This window comes from Phoxinus phoxinus, assembly GCF_949152265.1.
Source record: "Phoxinus phoxinus genome assembly, chromosome: 1".
Taxonomy (NCBI): domain Eukaryota; kingdom Metazoa; phylum Chordata; class Actinopteri; order Cypriniformes; family Leuciscidae; genus Phoxinus; species Phoxinus phoxinus.
The window spans coordinates 43,528,226-43,545,857 of NC_136876.1; the positions used below are offsets into that span (position 1 = coordinate 43,528,226).

General features: G+C 39.3%; 1 protein-coding gene across 1 annotated transcript; it reads left to right on the plus strand.

Moving 5' to 3' along the window:
• The first annotated feature begins 1,064 nt into the window (after positions 1-1,064).
• On the plus strand, positions 1,065-15,922 carry cacng4b (calcium channel, voltage-dependent, gamma subunit 4b). Its single transcript, XM_079592726.1, has 4 exons — positions 1,065-1,446; positions 12,530-12,613; positions 12,735-12,875; positions 14,918-15,922. The coding sequence occupies exons 1-4, from the start codon at positions 1,224-1,226 to the stop codon at positions 15,436-15,438; spliced, it is 969 nt and encodes a 322-aa protein (XP_079448852.1). The 5' UTR covers positions 1,065-1,223; the 3' UTR covers positions 15,439-15,922.
• The last annotated feature ends 1,710 nt before the right edge of the window (positions 15,923-17,632 follow it).

Genomic DNA, 17,632 nt, shown 5'->3' on the forward strand with positions numbered 1-17,632 from the left:
CTATTCTATTCTATTCTATTCTATTCTATTCTATTCCATCATCTATGAATTTTCCAAACCGCCTGTAGGTTTGCAGGGAAGCTGGAGCCTTTAGTACAATATTAATTATATTCTATTCTGTTCTGTTCTATTATCCATCAATTTCCCAAATCCCCTGTCCTAAGTAGGTTTACCGGGATGCTAGAGCTTATTACCAAATTATTAGAATCTATTCTATGTTATTCTATTCTATTTCCTAAACCTCCTGTCCTATGTAGGTTTTCAGGTATATGCTGGAGCCTATTCTATATTAATTCTATTATATTCTATTCTGTCCTATTCTATTCTATTCTCCATCCAATTTCCAAAACACCTGTTCTGTGGTTGCAGAGATGCTGGAGCCTATTATTCTATTATTCTATAAATATTATATTTTATTCCAGAAATGACTTAATATAGAATATAGCCTAATATATTTACTTCATCTAGGAGGCGAGTGTTATTTATTTTTTATTTTTTCAAAGTTGTAACTACATATTAAAATATTAAGAAGTATTCATAAAAAACTACGAGATTATATTTCATAAAAAACGTAAACTATTTTGAACAGGTGGATTTTAGCTGGAACTCTGTATCAACCAATCAGAGTCCAGGACCAGAACTTTCCGTTTCATAAATCAAATTTTGATACTGCTCAGTGTTTTCAGCTCTTTGTCCAATATTGGTCAAGAAATATTATTTAATTACAATAGGCTATATTAGTAGTATTTGTTTCAATCTATTTGTTTTAAGTCACAAAAGCATCAAACCTGTATGCCTCCATATCTTTACTCTGTTTTATACTCATTTGATGCAGCTTTTCAGCATTAAAACCTCATCATGATCACGAAGAGAAGCGAGAGCATCATCTTATTCTTCAGACCATGTGTGTTTCTCATTGGTTAGTGTGACTGAAGGTGTGGTTTGAAGATCGCAATCCCAAATCAAAGCCATTTGAGTTTGCAAAAGAGGGATTTGACTATAGGAAATGGACAAGGTGATGACCAAAACTCCCAATAAAGCCTAGAAAGCAAATACCATTATGTGAGCTGAGAGCTGCTCACTATATCAACACAGCAACATGTGGATGAGGAGACGCGCTCAAGTTTCCTGATCACCGACTGACTGAACAAAGCGGCGCGAGCGCGAGTCAAAACATGACGCTGTGTGGATTATTACCCTTGCTATTAGTATTATGAGTGGCCATGGCGTGGTGTGACCGTGGGAATCAGATGCTGCTGGCCACCGTCGGGGCTTTTGTGGCGTTTAGTTTGATGAGCATCGCGATTGGGACCGACTACTGGCTTTATTCTCGGGCTTATATCTGTAACGCGACTAACACCAGCACGGACGACACGCAGACGCAACCCAAGAAGGTCCGCGGAGATCTCACACACTCCGGGCTCTGGAGGATCTGCTGTATAGAGGGTACCATGTGCTTCACATCCTTTCTTACACTTGAGTTTTAAAAGAGAGAAAACTAAGTTCATTGTTCTGCCTTTTGTCTTTAGACAACCAAGGCTTGCTTTAGGAGGCGTTTGTTCTTTTTCTACATACAAGTAAACACAAAACAAAAACATATTGGTTTCTTAAAGTTAGATGCTTAGTTATGGTTGCCAAGTTCACCAAAAAATTAAAATTATGTCATTAATTACTCGCCCTCATGTAGTTCCAAACCCGTAAGACTTTTGTTCATCTTTGGAACTCAAATGAAGATCTTTTTAATGAAATCTGAGATATTTGTGTCGCTCCATTGACAGTAGATGCAACTACCACTTTCAAGCCCCAGAAAGATAGTAAAGTCATCAATAAAGTAATCCATGAGACTCCAGTGGTTTAACCTCAACTTTATGAAGTGACGCGAGTTCTTTGTTTGCACAAAAACAGCATAATTTACCACAAAATCTTAATCTCCAACGCGCGTTCAGGAGAGCAGCACTGCGCATGTGTGTTGGGTTGACGTGAGAGCGGAAATTGTTGCGTGAACGCGCATCTGAGGTTAATATTTTGCAAATAAAGTGGTAAATTGAGTGTGTTTTTTGCGCAAATAAAGCACTCGAGTCGCTTGGTTAAACCAGTGGAGTCACATAGATTACTTTAATGACGTCTTTACTATAACTTTCTGGGGCTTGAAAGTGGTAGTTGCGTAGACTGTCAATGGAGCGACAGAAAGCTCTCAGATTTCATTAAAAAGATATTCATTTGAGTTCCAAAGATGAACAAAAGTCTTACGGGTTTGGAATGACATGAGGGTGAGTAAATGATGACAGAAATGTAATATTTTGGGTGAACTAAGTGTGTGCGCGAAAGGGGTCGATACCCAGAGACACTCAAGTTAACCAACATCCCTTTTTCCCTTTATAAACAGGCCTTGTGAGACCAAATGGAAATATTCAAATAAAAAAATTTCTCAACTGTGCTGACAATATGACAAACACTCAAATATTTCTCATCAAATAAATCCAAGACCAAATTTTTATAGATAACAGTATGACGATTGTCGCATTTGTGTCTATTTGAAAGCCCCCCATTTTAGGAGGAGCATCTGAGACAAAGATGATATCTAAATGAAAGAGCTTATAGCCTTCCATCCGCAGGATCTGTCAACCGCTCATCCAAACTCTTTCATTGGGGTTGGATCTCTCTCAAGTTAACAAATAAGTTGACGTTCACTTGGAAGGGAGTGAAAACGTCCCCCCTCCCATTTCTCTCTGTTGACACCAGTGGGTTTCGTGAATGGACAGAAAGGCGTAATCAGTCCACAGATTCTCTTTCTTTCATTTGATGCTGTTGCTTGGAAACAATATGTCTGAAATCACTATGGTAACGTGGCCAATTGTTTAAAAATAGATGAATCTGTTGCTTCTTATGATTGTCCATAGAAAAGAGAAAGACAGACAGACAGACACGAAAGACAGACAGATGTTTAATAACACGTATATAATTTCGTGTTAGGTTTTTCCCACATGTGCAGTTTTGGCCGAGCTTTGACTCAGACAGTCGGACTGATTACATCATACATGTGTCCTATAGGCTAAACAAGGACATAGGTGATGACAAGCAGTGCTAACTTAATACTTTATCTTGTTATTAATCTCTAATGATAATGTCGTCTGGCTTCATATTAAGAGCAGAACTCATACTGGCGAGAAAATCAGGAAATTAGTCGACACCGGAAATGAACCACTACCTAGTGTAAGAGTGGAAATATTTGAGTTTTCTCCCATTTAAAGAAGAAACTTCCTCAGATGTATGTAGAAAATGCTGCTGATTTTCAAAGTCAGAAGGGTATAGGTCATGTTTTTTATTTATTTACTTTTTTTTATTAAAACTGATCAAAATGTGTTTGTCCTAGCTAGCATAATTAAATTGTTACACTATTATTTCCCTGAAATGTTCATAATGCAATGTATTTCAAATGTAAATAAGATAATAATAAAAAATAAGTAAAATAAATGACTTTTAAATCAACCAAAATTTGTAATAAAATAAAAAAAATTAATAAAGTAAATAAACACCGGAACTATGTCATAAAAAATATATTATCTTGTGGTTTATTAAAATTTAACAATAAAATAAAACAAATAATAAAATAAAAGAATATCTTGATGTTTATTAAATTTGAATCAAATCAAATAAACATCTGAATTGTGCCATAAAAAAATAATACGATAAAATAAAACATTATCTTGAGATTTATTCAAGTTTAATAAAATAAAATAAACACCTGAACTATGTCATAATTGTTTTTTAATATAAATAACACCTGAACTGTGCCATAAAAAAATCTTGAGGTTTATTAAAGTTTAATAAAATAAAATAAACGCGTGAACTGTGGCATAAAAAATAAATTAAATAAAAAACATTATCTTGAGGTTTATTAAAGTTTAATAAATTAAAATAAGCACGTGAACTGTGCCATAAAAAATAAATGAAAACTAATTTTTTTTAGGCTTATTAAAGTTTAATCATCAAATAAAATAAACACTTAAACTGTGCCATAAAAAAATAAAAAATCCATACCTTGAGTACAGTTAATGGACTATGGTTATAATTCTTTTGTTTGTGAGATTAGGGGGTATGGAAGGGAAGAGCAGTCACTTTTGCCATTCCCAGCATGCGCAATAGATCTGTAATTAAATGCAGCGTCTGAAAGGCCACGGAGTCTCTAATTATCCGTCGCGTTTGACTTCCGCCACGATCCACACTGCAGAACACAGTCATAACCAGCTTTGAGCTCGTGCCTTTCCTGAATAAACCTCAAATAAAAGGTGATATGTCACACAAATACAGCACAGCTGCAAAATGAAGCAGCATTGTATTTAGTCATTCATGCCTTTTGTAATACTTTTGTGTATTGGCGAGAATTCAATTCAAATTTATTTGTATAGCGCTTTTCACAATACACATCATTTCAAAGCAGCTTTACACAAAATCCACATTACAATTTAGAGTGATCACATGTGTGAAGTCATGTATCTCAGAAATGTACATATACAAAATCACAGTTAGCGAAAAAAGTATTAATTTAAGAAACTAATCATTTAATGCAGAAACAATGAGCTTATTGAAGTAATGAATACTTGTTTGTTAACAAATGAGTGATAATAACACTGATACTTGCCTTAAAGGGTAACTGTTGGCAAAATTGAACCTAGGCTCTTTTTGTTAATCTACCCGAGTCAAACATTCGTGTAAAAGCATAATTAGAATGGAAACGCCACTTTTAATTAAGATTGACCGTATTTTCGATTTCGGTCAAAATGCCTTTTGAATGGGAGTGCTAGGGGCGCTACAATGATAGCATTAAAATCGCTATTTTTAAAACACTAAGGCCGCTCGACACAACATGAAACTGTGCTTGAAGTATCACCAGCGGCTCTACACATGAACTCCAGCATTGACTACATTGTTTGTGTACACAAAGTTTACTAAAAAGAACGGTTTTGTACGACTCACTTTATCAGTTAGTGTTTCCGGTGGCTGGAATTATGTCAGTCAAAAGTAGTCGATCTCCGAATGCAGCGTAACATGAGGACAGTAAAGATGGAAAGCTCCTAAAGCTTGTTTCCATGACAAATTGCCTTGAGCTAAGTGTCTAAGTTATCATGCTTTTCATTGGAATTACAAGTTCATGACATTTCCTCATATGGAGTCAGTTCATTACATTGCATTCGGAGATCGACTACTTTTGACTGACAAAATTCCAGCCACCGGAAACACAAACTGATAAAGTGAGTCGTACAAAACCTTTCTTTTTAGCAAACTTTGTGTACACAAACAATGTAGTCAATGCTGGAGTTCATGTGTAGAGCCGCTGGTGACACTTCCAGCACAGTTTCATGTTGTGTCGAGCCTTCTTAGTGTTTTTAAAATAGCGATTTTGATGCTATCATTGTAGTGTCCCTAGCACTCCCATTCAAAAGGCATTTTAACCGAAAATGAAAATACAGTCAATCTTAAAAGTGGCGTTTCCATTCTAATTATGCTTTCACACGAATGTTTGACTCGGGTAGATTCACAAAAAGAGCCTAGGTTCAATTTTGCCGACAGTTACCCTTTAACAAACACTACTAATAAAGACGACACGGTTCTCCATATTGACAGATTTGAGATGACAAATAAGCCGAGCCAAAGAAAAGCACACTGCCCTATAGCAATCAAAGCAGCGATTGGTTCTCGACAAGGCGGACGATTGGCTGATGATGTCCTGCGCCGAATCACAATTACGAGAAAGTGCCGGAGGCGCTGGAAGACGTGGAACGTGGCAGCTGTTTCCTCGTCCAGTGGGGATGTGGGTTCGCCAGGCAGGAGGCCGATGGCTTTCGGCATGGGGGAGTGTGACGCTGTCTGCTGTATTAAACCGCAATGAAGATGTCAAAGGCATCCTTGGAGACGTTATGGAAATCAGATTGTTGGATCAGACCTGAGGTTGCCATGGAGAGGACATGCTCCGCGATGAGAATTGTTACCTCCAGGCAAGCCACGGGGACCAAGCGCTCGTTTTTTTCTCCTATCTCGCTCTCCTTCTCCGATCGTGTCTCCGTGTCAGTCAGGCGAGGGTCCTTATTTTGTCTTTATGAGGCTGGATACGCTTCAGTCACTGGGCCAATAACCAGCACCTATAAATCAGCAGCTCCAGCGGCTCTAAACATAAGCTCCTGTGGCTGACTGTACACACTGAGAGAAGATGTACAAGATAAAGTCTAGGAGCCGGTTAGAAAGTTTGTCATCCAACACATTGGAAATGTCAGATTATGTTCCTATTAGGGCTGCACGATATGAGGAAAAGCTGCGATGTGCGATAACATTGTTTAATATTGCGATGACAATATGACTTGCGCTAAATGTGATTGTTAACTATACTGTTCCCATGTCTTAGTGCTTTAATAGGTTCTTTGCGTGATATGTCAAACGTTTATTACCTGCCTGGTTCAGAATACACGATTTTAGCGCAATTTTGGCACGATCCGTTTGACGTATGGGTGTCGTGGAGATTCGTAATAACGACAACGGGCGCCGGGACGCAAGATTCGATCGTTTCATCTCGTATAGTGTGTCATAGTGGGCGACAACCTACGTCGCGTCTGCGATGCTTCACGACAGAAAGACTATCGCATGTTTAATTCTTTAACGGTCCTCCACGACGGGTTGAATATATGAGCGAGGCGAGACGTGAGTAAGTGCGCCAGTGAGCGTGTGAGCGTGTGTGTGTGTGTTTGTGTGTCTGTGCGTGCCAGTGAATGTGTGTGTGTGACGGCACGCGATGACTGGTCGGAAAGCAACGTGTAGTCTGACATGTTTCTTGTCTACGACAAGATTTTAGGAGTCAAAAACGTGTAGTGCTAATCTGAACCAGGCATTATTCATCGTGTCAGGCTGTCTGTTGCGATGTGTTCATCGCGGGAGTTCATATCGCGATGACGATGAAAATTCGATGTATCGTTCAGCCCTAGTTCCTATTATACTTTTTCAACTTTACTTAAAGGTAGGGTAGGTCAGAATTGTCTAAAAAAAACTTTTATTCAAATTTGTTTAAACTGTCTTTATATACCAATGCATAATTAAAATGTAAGTACTCTGATAAAAAGAGTATACAAATCGAGTGACTCTAGACCGTTTAATCTTCATTAAACACAGCTCATTAATTCCATTCACTCCCACCTAAAAACGGGTGCGCGACTGCGCGCACGTGGGCAGAGCCAGTAATAACGGCGGTAGTCATGGCGACGGAGAGTGACAGTCGCGCAAGCCAATCCTGTGATTCGTCCCGAATGGAAATAATGAGCTGTGTTTAATGAAGATTAAACGGTCTAGAGTCACTCGATTTTTATACTCTTTTTATCAGAGTACTTACATTTTAATTATGCATTGATATATATAGAAAGTTTAATCAAATTTGGTAAAAAGTTTTTATATAAATCCTACCTACCCTACCTTTAAAGTGTAATATTGCTGTTTGAGCATAAAAAGATCTGCAAGGTTACAAAGCTCAAAGTCCACTCCAAAGGGAAGATATTTTATTTAACAGAATCCACTTTTCAAGAACTACAACGCGATTTTCCGGATCTTTTTAAGTCAAAATGTTCCCAATTTAAATGACGCAAGAAAAGTTAGTGAGGCTGGTTGAAGTGAAGTGTTGTCGCTGTTTTTTTAACAACCCAGTAAAAGTTTGTCCTAAGGCTGACGAACTTAGAGAGCTTAAAATGTGTTTTTAACACTGTTCCTGAACATTATAACCTCAACGTTTGTCTGTGCGCTGCACATTTTACGTAAGAAAGCTTTCAGTATAGAGTACAATGCAGGCTATAAACACAAAAGCTTCTTCTGAGAGACATAGCCGTTCCCATTTATGGATCACAACTTGTAAGTACCGTATGTCTTATTATTTGTAGTTGTGTTTTCTAATAACAGTTCCAATTATACGTTTTATTTAGTTGCTATGATGATGTAAAGAAAGGGCAAGTATTGATGTAGTGTTTACATTAGCTTTTGTAAGCTCTTGCTTTTGTAAGACTGTTCACCACTTAGGAAAATTACCCATGATTTTATGATCGATTACCACAGTTTTCCGACAAATATAATTAAATGGTGGATAACATCATATCTATAAGAAAAATGCAAAAATCAGACCACTCTGAAACGTTCTGTGAAATCAGTGCTTGCAAAGTCCGTTCTTGAAATCTGTTCTGCACGATAACATTAGTTACACGATAACATCTGTTAGCTAACATTGTCAGGGTCTGAATCGGGCTCGAATTGGTTTGAAATTGACGCAATGTTGCATCTGAGTAGAGCTCGCGATTATGGAGGGGTGGGACATTTCCCAAACTGCCAATCACAACACACTGTTCCAGCTGACCAATCACAGCACATTTCGTATGTCGGACAGAGAGGCTTCATCGAAAACAACGCATTCAACCAAACTGGGGATAGAGGAGCTGTAATAATGTAAAATATGTGAAAAACAATGCGTTTTTTGAACAATCAAGAATGAAAAAATATTCTAGTACACCCCAAAAATAAAATCAAGACTTCGTAAAAGGGCTTAATAGGACCCCTTTAAACCTGGAAATAAACAGCAAGGATTTTGAAGAATGAAAAATGGATGATGTACAATGAAGACATATCTCAGATTTGACACAATTTTTAGGTCATTAATCAAATAAGCAAATTTGCGGCATGAAGCAGCATTTAAACAAAAGGTCAAATTGTCTTGCTTTCTTTGAAACACCAGATGCTCTTTGGATGACTCTCAAATCAAGCTGGAGATCATGATCAGGTTTCGCTCATGCAAAATTCCAAATACTTTTATTGTAAGATCTTTTATTTTTTTATTTGGTTAAATTACAAAAATATGGCTTAAGATATGAATGATGAGAGACATTTGAAGCCTTGCAATTAAATAAATAGTGGACAATACATTGAAAGATGTACAATATTTATATGACAATATGATTATATTCAGTATTACTATATGACGTTCAATGTACAGTGGAAACATATCAAATATTATAATGCATTGTTTTTTTTCCCCCGACAGACTAAAAAGTATAGATTTATATCTCATCATATTATATCAGTTATCTGTCATAATAGTTCTAATTATTTGCCATTGATATTGGCAAACATGTCTATATCTGTGCATCCTCCTTAGATTCAGTTATTGGACAGTATCCTATTGTTGATGTATATTATTACTACACACAGTAAAGTTTATTCTGATATTTTATTCTGATATAGTACCATTGTCACAGTGTAACTTTCATACACACCTATTCTAATGGTTTAAAAAGTCTTATACTGAAATACTGTTTTTATTTCGTAAGAAACCATGTTTGTAGAGTTAGCAAGAAATCGCCTTTGCGCCCTATTTTACTTGCATAATGTGTCATATTATCAGAGTGAAACATGATATTTCATGCAATGTTGAGTGTGACTACACATTGGGAATTGATTAGATGATGAAACATGGTCTCTAAATGAAAGGCATTTGCTAAAGATATGAAAAATAAAGTTGTTGCAAAGCTGGAACAACTTATAATTTTGATGGGAAATTATTTTGGAATAATATGCATTGAAGATGTTTTTCAGTTGGTATTTTATAATAGGTTGGGTATTTTTTCCCCCAACTGTTTATAGGCAGCATGTGTGGCATAATGTTTAGGGTTTCAAATATATCTATTATTTTATATAATGGCTTTTTTTTAACAGAGGTCTCTTTTTTTACAATGACTTGACTAAAAACACATGCCCCATTTTCTCAGACCTATTTAATTCTAATTAATTTGCTCCTTTTTTAAACTCTAGACCCAATTAATGGCATGCTGGGTCACACAAAAGCTGTGTCACAGGGAGTAGACTCCACATGGAGACAGACAGAGAGAGGGAGGTTTGATATTTTACAATTTATGATGTATGCTAAGACCTAATGAACACATATCTCCTCGCTTAAAGTGCCCATATTTTACTTTTTCGAATATTACCTGTCATGCAGTGTAATATAGCTGTTTGTGACGACAAATACAGATTGTCTCCTAAAAGAAAGAAGCAAACTGCCTGAAATAAGTCATTAGTAATTCCAGTCTCACTTACTGTTATAAATTTGTTTGAAACATATTTTTATAATGCCAGCCAATTGCCTTCATTTGCTGCCTGTGAACGTCTACTTTTACCCTTAAATAGTGTAGTTGTGGCTAAAACTGAAAGAGTTTGATTTGTGTTGCCGACATGTTGAGAATACACTGTTTTCTGCGCTATGAAAGCAAAACCACTTTGATGCACTTCCAAACAATGAGGATTCGCCCTCGAATTGATACGGTAGAACCGACACCATCATTATGGTTCATTTAACTGTGATAAATATAAATATAACTATGACCGGGAGCTGAAATTCAGATAAGGTAAGAGGCGTTTGGTTTCCGACATGCACTGTGACCTGTAGACCAATCACAACAGACTTGGCCATCTGACAAATCAAAGCATAGTAGACCAATCACAACAGACTGGGCCATTTGACAAATCAGAGCAGAGTAGACCAATCACAACAGACTGGGCCATCTGACCAATTAGAGTAGACCAATCACAACAGACTGGGCCATCTGACCAATAAGAGTAGACCAATCACAACAGACTGGGTCATCTGACCAATCAGAACAGAGTATACCAATCACTACAGACTGGGCCATCTGACCAATCAGAGCAGAGTAGACCAATCACAACAGAATGGGCCATCTGACCAATTAGAGTAGACCAATCACAACAGACTGGGTCATCTGACCAATCAGAGCAGAGTAGGCCAATCACAACAGACTGGGTCATCTGACCAATCAGAGCAGAGTAGACCAATCACAACAGAATGGGCCATCTGACCAATTAGAGTAGACCAATCACAACAGACTGGGTCATCTGACCAATAAGAGCAGAGTAGACCAAACACAACAGAGTGGGCCATCTGTCCAATCAGAGCTAAGTAGACCAATCAAACAGACTGGGCATTCTGTCCAATCAGAGCTAAGTAGACCAATCACATCAGACTGGGCCAAATGATCTGACCAATCGGTGCAGAGTAAACCAATCACAACAGAATGAACCATCTGACCAATCAGAGTAGAGTAGACCAATCACATCAGCCATCTGAACAATCAGAAAAAAGGAAACCAATCACAACAGACTTAACCAGCTGGCCAATCAGAGCAGAGAAGACCAATCACAACAGACTAAACCAGCTGGCCAATCAGAGCAGAGTAGACCAATCACAAAAGACTGGGTCATCTGACCAATCAGAAAAGAGTAGACCAATTACAACAGACTAAACCAGCTGGCCAATCAGAGCAGAGTAGGCTCTCGGAAATGAGGGGTTTAGAGAGAATGAGTCCTTGATCAAGCCGTTTCAGACTCTGTGAGAAAAGTTTAAGTAGTTTTTGTCCTCGGATGCATGTAAACCAATTGTAGGAGACCTCTAAAACAACATTAGAGACCTTTAGTATAGCATAATAATAGGGGCACTTTAAAGTCAAAATGTAATAAAAAATAAATGTTAATTTCTTAATACACATTGTTTCAGAGAAAATCATAAAGCTTGCTCTGCTTCTGAAACTCAGCTAGGCCATTTGGGCTATTAGTTAATATCTTTCCATCTTTTTTTTTCTTTTTTTTTCATTCAGATACCATTCATGCATGAGAACCAAAATACCAGTAAACTCTCTGTTGTCACTCATCAGAAATTCCTTTTAAACACTGTCGCTTTCTTCATTCACCCAGTTAAGAAGCGCTTTAGTTTCACTGTCTGTCCGATTTGACAACATGTTTTGATATCCGAGTGACAAGCGTAAGAGGATGATCACTGGAATGCGTTTTGCTTTTAAAAACACGAGACACCGGACAATATATCCAGACAGAGCTGCCGTGCTGATGAATGGAATAGAGACCTTTTTGAAAAATGTGGTCCTCATGCACGTGATGCTGAAAAAATACAGCTAGCTATTAGTCTCAAAATTACACTATAGATTAATAGCTTTTACATCCTAAACGCGGTATTAAAGCCGTCAAATCCAGCATTTTGGATGTAAACACAAGTTCAATCTATATACAGTTCTGAGCCTATCGACTTGCCATACGTCTAGCACACTTTCACATAGAAAAACAGTTAAAAGGTACCACAGTGGAACACAAAAAGGCATTTTGTGTGAACCATTCCTTCTGTGTGCACAGTCATCTCCATCAGGCTCAAAGCTCAAATAATTGGCTTGTACATGCTCATACTGGAAATCGTATACTTTGTTGTGTAACTCTGTATGTGTGAAAAGACTTTAAAGTCCGTCACTGAACAATAAGGGTTACATATTTCAAGTCCATCCTCTACTGCTTCAAAACAGAACAAATTGCTGCCATATGTCTTTTTTTTTTTCTTCATAATTTGTTCTGCTGACCAGTATTGTAACGTTTGCTTGGTGACTTGCATGTGCATATCCTCACAACTCTAATCTTGACCGGTTTCATATTTTTGTAGGTCTCAACAAAGGAAGTTGTTACCGAATCAATCATTTCCCAGATGATAATGATTATGACACAGACAGCTCTGAGTATCTCTTGCGTGAGTGACATTCTCCTCAAGAATTTGAGTGTTGCTGTCTATATCTCAATGTTGAAATGCTTATCATGCAATTTTTGAAATGTTTCTCAAGTAAAAGTTGTTTATGTGTGTGCGTGAACAGGTATTGTGCGCGCCTCCAGTGTGTTCCCCATCCTCAGTACCATTCTGCTGTTGCTGGGAGGGCTGTGTGTCGGGGTGGGACGCATCTACATCAAGTGGAACAACATATTACTCTGCGCAGGGATACTGTTTGTGGCAGCAGGTAAACCTTGCTAATGACATTTAGACATTTTTTAGCTCCATTACTAAATACAATTTGTTCACTGTAATATAATATAGGCCAAAATCCATGCTATGATATTCCAACTTATCCCTGCTGTTACTGGCAGGTTCACTGGAAATGAGGTGGGCAACAACTCCTCCACTTTTTTACCTGTTACTTAACTGAATTTAGTGGGCTGATATAGCTTATACTAAAAGTACCTTCCTTGTATAGTTTCATAACCCGATACATGTAAAGATGATGAAAAGACTCTTTATCTAAACAGTAAAATATTGTGTTAAACACATAAGTAAAAGCAATCCTAGGCTAGCTTTACTTGCAGCATAGTGTGTCTTGCTTTAGCAACCGATACTAATAATTACCACAATACATCAGCGTGTCTGCCATATTGGAAAGGTCAAGATCCACCTTTAAAACCAAGGAGGTTTATAATGCCTGGAGACAGCAATCTGTTAGCATTCCCATTAATTTTAGCTTTTTTTAGCCAGAGGTTGAAGTTACAACATATACCAGCAGGGGCTAATTGGTCCATGCTAAGGTAACAGAGGATAGCTAAGAGAAGTGCTGTGGAGGTAAACCTCACTCCCCTAGCCTCAAGAGGCGCACTAGAGGCTGCAGTCTTAGCCACCTTTGTTAGTATACCCACCAACCACAACTATGGCTGATGCTGGTTTAAATCCCACTACATTGGTGCCGTGAACTGGATGGGAGGGATGATTAGGGGGTGAGTGTAACGGGGCCAGATAGAAAAAGCTGTGCAGGTAAACCTCACTCCCCTGGCCTCAAGAGGCACACTAGAGGCTGCGGTCTTTACCGTCTTTGTTAGCGTGCCCACCACTATGCCTGATCATGGTTTAAATCCCACTCAGAGTGATGCAAGTAAGACCAGTTACATTGGTGCTTTGACCTGGATGGGAGTGATGTTTAGGAGGGTGAGTGTAATAGAGCCAGATAGAAAGAGCTGTACAGGTAAACCTCACTCCCCTGGACTCAAGAGGCGCACTAGAGGCTGCAGTCTTTAGTTTACCACCTTTGTTAGCATACCCACCACTATGACTGATGCTGGTTTAAATCCTGCTACATTGGTGCCGTGAACTGGATAGGAGGGATGATTAGGGGGGGAGTGTAATGGGGCCAGATAGAAAAAGTTGTGCAGGTAAACCTCACTCCCTGGACTCAAGAGACGCACTAAAGACTGCGGTCCTTACCGTCTTTGTTAGTGTGCACACCACTATGGCTGATGCTGGTTCAAATCCCACTCAGAGTGATGCAAGTAGGACCAGTTACATTGGTGCTTTGACCTGAATGGGAGTGATGTTTAGGGGGGTGAGTGTAATGGGGCCAGGTATAGTAAGAGCTGTACAGGTAAACCTCACTTCCCTGGCCCAAAGTGGTGCAACAGCAACTGATTCTAGAGGCTTCAGAGTTTAGTATCCTTGTTGGTTGACGCTGGTTTGTATTTCACTCTGAGCGGTTCAAGTAGGACCAGGGGTACACCATGGGTAGCCAACCCTTCCTCTGGGGAGATTCCTTCCTGCGGAGTTTAGCGCCAACGCTAATCATACACACCTGAACCAGCTTATCATGGTGTTCAGGATTCCTTGACAGTAAAGTGTACTGGAGCAGGGCTGGCAACCCCTGAGTTACCCAGCCAAACCTTGACCCCTTGACATAAACACATGCAGTTGATTAGATATTTACAGCCTGTAGCAATTGTCATCCCTACATTAGTATTCTCCCCTGTGAAAAGTTTTCCCATTTTGTCTAGAGTCTGTGTCATCAGTTCGTACAACCGTAAGCTGCTCAATGTTGTGGCATTTTTGTCAGTGATATTACAATAGGTTGAGTAGTGATTACTTCTGATGAGCTCAACCTGCAGAGTTAACCTTTCAAATATGGTGGTGCTGTTGATGTATCCCAATCGGCCAAATGTAACATCTTAAGTTAAATAAAGTCATAGATCTGTTATATTGCTTTTCAAGGCATTATGCTCATGCTTGGCTCTGTTTTGTGTCTGGCAGGTTTGAGCAACATCATCGGTATAATTGTCTACATCTCCAGCAACGCCGGTGACCCGAGTGACAATCGTGACGAAGACAAAAAGAGCCAGTATTACTACGGTTGGTCGTTCTATTTTGGAGCGCTCTCCTTCATTGTGGCTGAGGCGGTGGCTGTTCTGGCTGTCAGTATCTACATTGATAAGAGCAAAGAAGTACGGTTCAAAGCATACCGAGAGTTCATCAAAGCTACCTCGTCCTCTTCGCCGTATTCCCGCATACCCAGCTTTCGCTACCGCCGACGGCACTCGCGCTCCAGTTCTCGCTCCACCGAAGCATCCCGTGAGGCGTCACCCGTGGGCATGAAGATGATGAGTTCGGTTCCTGTAGGAGAGATCAACATGTACACATTGACAAGAGATCCCCTTAAGTCAGGGACGGACAGCTCCTACAGCCCCGACCACGATTCTGGATTCCTCCAAGTGCACAACTGCTTTCCCAAAGACCTTAATGATGGTATCAACAGGAGGACAACACCTGTATGAGGGCACACACTGGAACGAGTGGGGCGCAGTATTCTGTGGCAGGTGCCAGAGGAAGCGATACTCTTTGATGAAGCCAGTCGACCAATGACGTCTGTCATCGGTGAAGGAGAAGCACTGTGTAAAAGAAGAAAGGATTTGATCTCGACATTCAACAATCATTGCAAACGCGCTAATTTGTTTTTCTTGTTGTGTTGTTCCTCACATACAAGAACTCTCATCTCTGAGAGACCCATCTCTCATCAAAGGGCAAGACACGCAAATGTGAAATGGATGATCTTTTGACGACATGGTGCAGTGCTTCAGATATTACCTTTGTGTAAGCCAGTCCGTTCCCTTGGTTGAGAGTAAATATCGGTACAGTGCCATACTCTCAATGTTTACCAATATGATAATAACTCTCACTTTATGAGATGGTGCTAAAGTAGACTCACAGTTAAAGCCTTCTCATCATTATGTGTTCAGTACAGACCCAAGTTGAATATTGAACGCCCTCGTCTGTGTCATATGTTTGTAGCCACAGTTGTCTAGCCCTATTCAGTGTGCCTATCATCTTGGCAGCGTCAACTGCTCAACTAATCTGGAGCCACTTTGCCTTTTCTTTTTCTTTTTTTGCTATACAACTGGAAATATCAGTTTAATTACTAAATAATCACTGGAATTACTAAATATTAATAGGGATTTAGTTTAAGAGATTTATGACTACTAATTGTGAATAACCCCTACTGAAAAGAGAAGCTTGGATTTTCATGATGTTCTGACTGGTTTGTGCTGGTCTGGTGCTTTCCTATGTGGTGGACAAACTTAGGGCCCATTTACACCTGGTATTAAGATGCGTTTTGGTCGATCGGATCACAAGTAGACGAGAGAGACGCATTTCCGTTTACACCTGGTGTTTTAATCCGTCTCTTTTGTCCACTTTCAAACACTTCTGTCCTGATTTCTTCGAGGGGAGGGTCTATGGGCGGGTAAATGTATGGGTTTTTTTCAGATCTTTTGATATAATGGATGAAATAAGCTCACACAATTTATATATGAACACGACAGGAGATGACAGAAAAACGCTTCCCATAATGTTCATGCGTTAAGTCAGTAGGCGGAGAGAAGACGGTCTTTTGTGGCTGTTTAAACACATTCGACCACATGAGCGTTTACACTACGAAAGCAATCTGCTCGAATGCGTTTTGTATTACCTCTGGAAGTTGTCGAAAGTTGACAAGCTCAAAACATTTTACGCCCCGTTTAAACCTGTATTTTGCGTCGTCCACTTGTGATCCGATCAACCAAAACACAATCTTAATACCAGGTGTTAACAGGGCCTTAGACCTACTGTTCATCAGCAAAATGTGACCAAGGAAGTCTTGCTGGTTAAAGTGCAAAGTAGGGCGGGACTTGATGTTATCCATTGGGAACTGATTGGATACTGAAAAGTGGACGGAGCATGAGTAGAGCCAAACTAGTGGGTGAAACTTACAGGACATCAGCCAAAAAGAAAAATTGAAAGATTACAAACACAATGAAGGATCATTTTTTGAGTCATGCAGAATAATGCAGAATAAGACTAGTTATGAAGAAAGAAAATAGGTCCGTTTTAATATCATGTTGTCTTTAAGCCAGTTTAGAAACTGGTTTAGACTCCAGTGTCCCTTGCTCAGCACCAGCATCCAAAACATAAGATGGTCTTTTCCACAGGGAAGAACAGCAGTATTCAACAGGCCTCAAGTTTTATACACCACTTTGAATTCTGACAGCCATTGATAGTCAACCAGTGTCAGTAGTTAACCAGACAGTGTCGTTGCTTTCCATTGTGAATCGGTCAAAGAGTGATATAATTCCTCAGCCTTCATCTCCATCAAGGGGGTTCACCTCTACTTAAAAGCTTGGTCTTTGCCTGAATGTGGTTTAAACACAGCCACTCCTTCTCCTGATGGCTGTGCCGTCTCTGAATGGGGCACCTTTGGGGATCTGACATTGTTTGAGTCCACTTATAAAAGGAGTGCTGAGAAATGTCAGACATATGGAAATAAAGGACAAGTTTTGAGCCGGTCAGCTCTGAGAAGCGTCTCGACGACCACTGATAAGTATCTATGGTTGTTGAGCGGTATGAAAGACATCGGCGTGGCCAATCCAGCCCTTTAGAAGACCATTCGAAGTGTCTTAGCCTCACCAGAGCCTTTTGCCTGGATTTCTCTTTGAG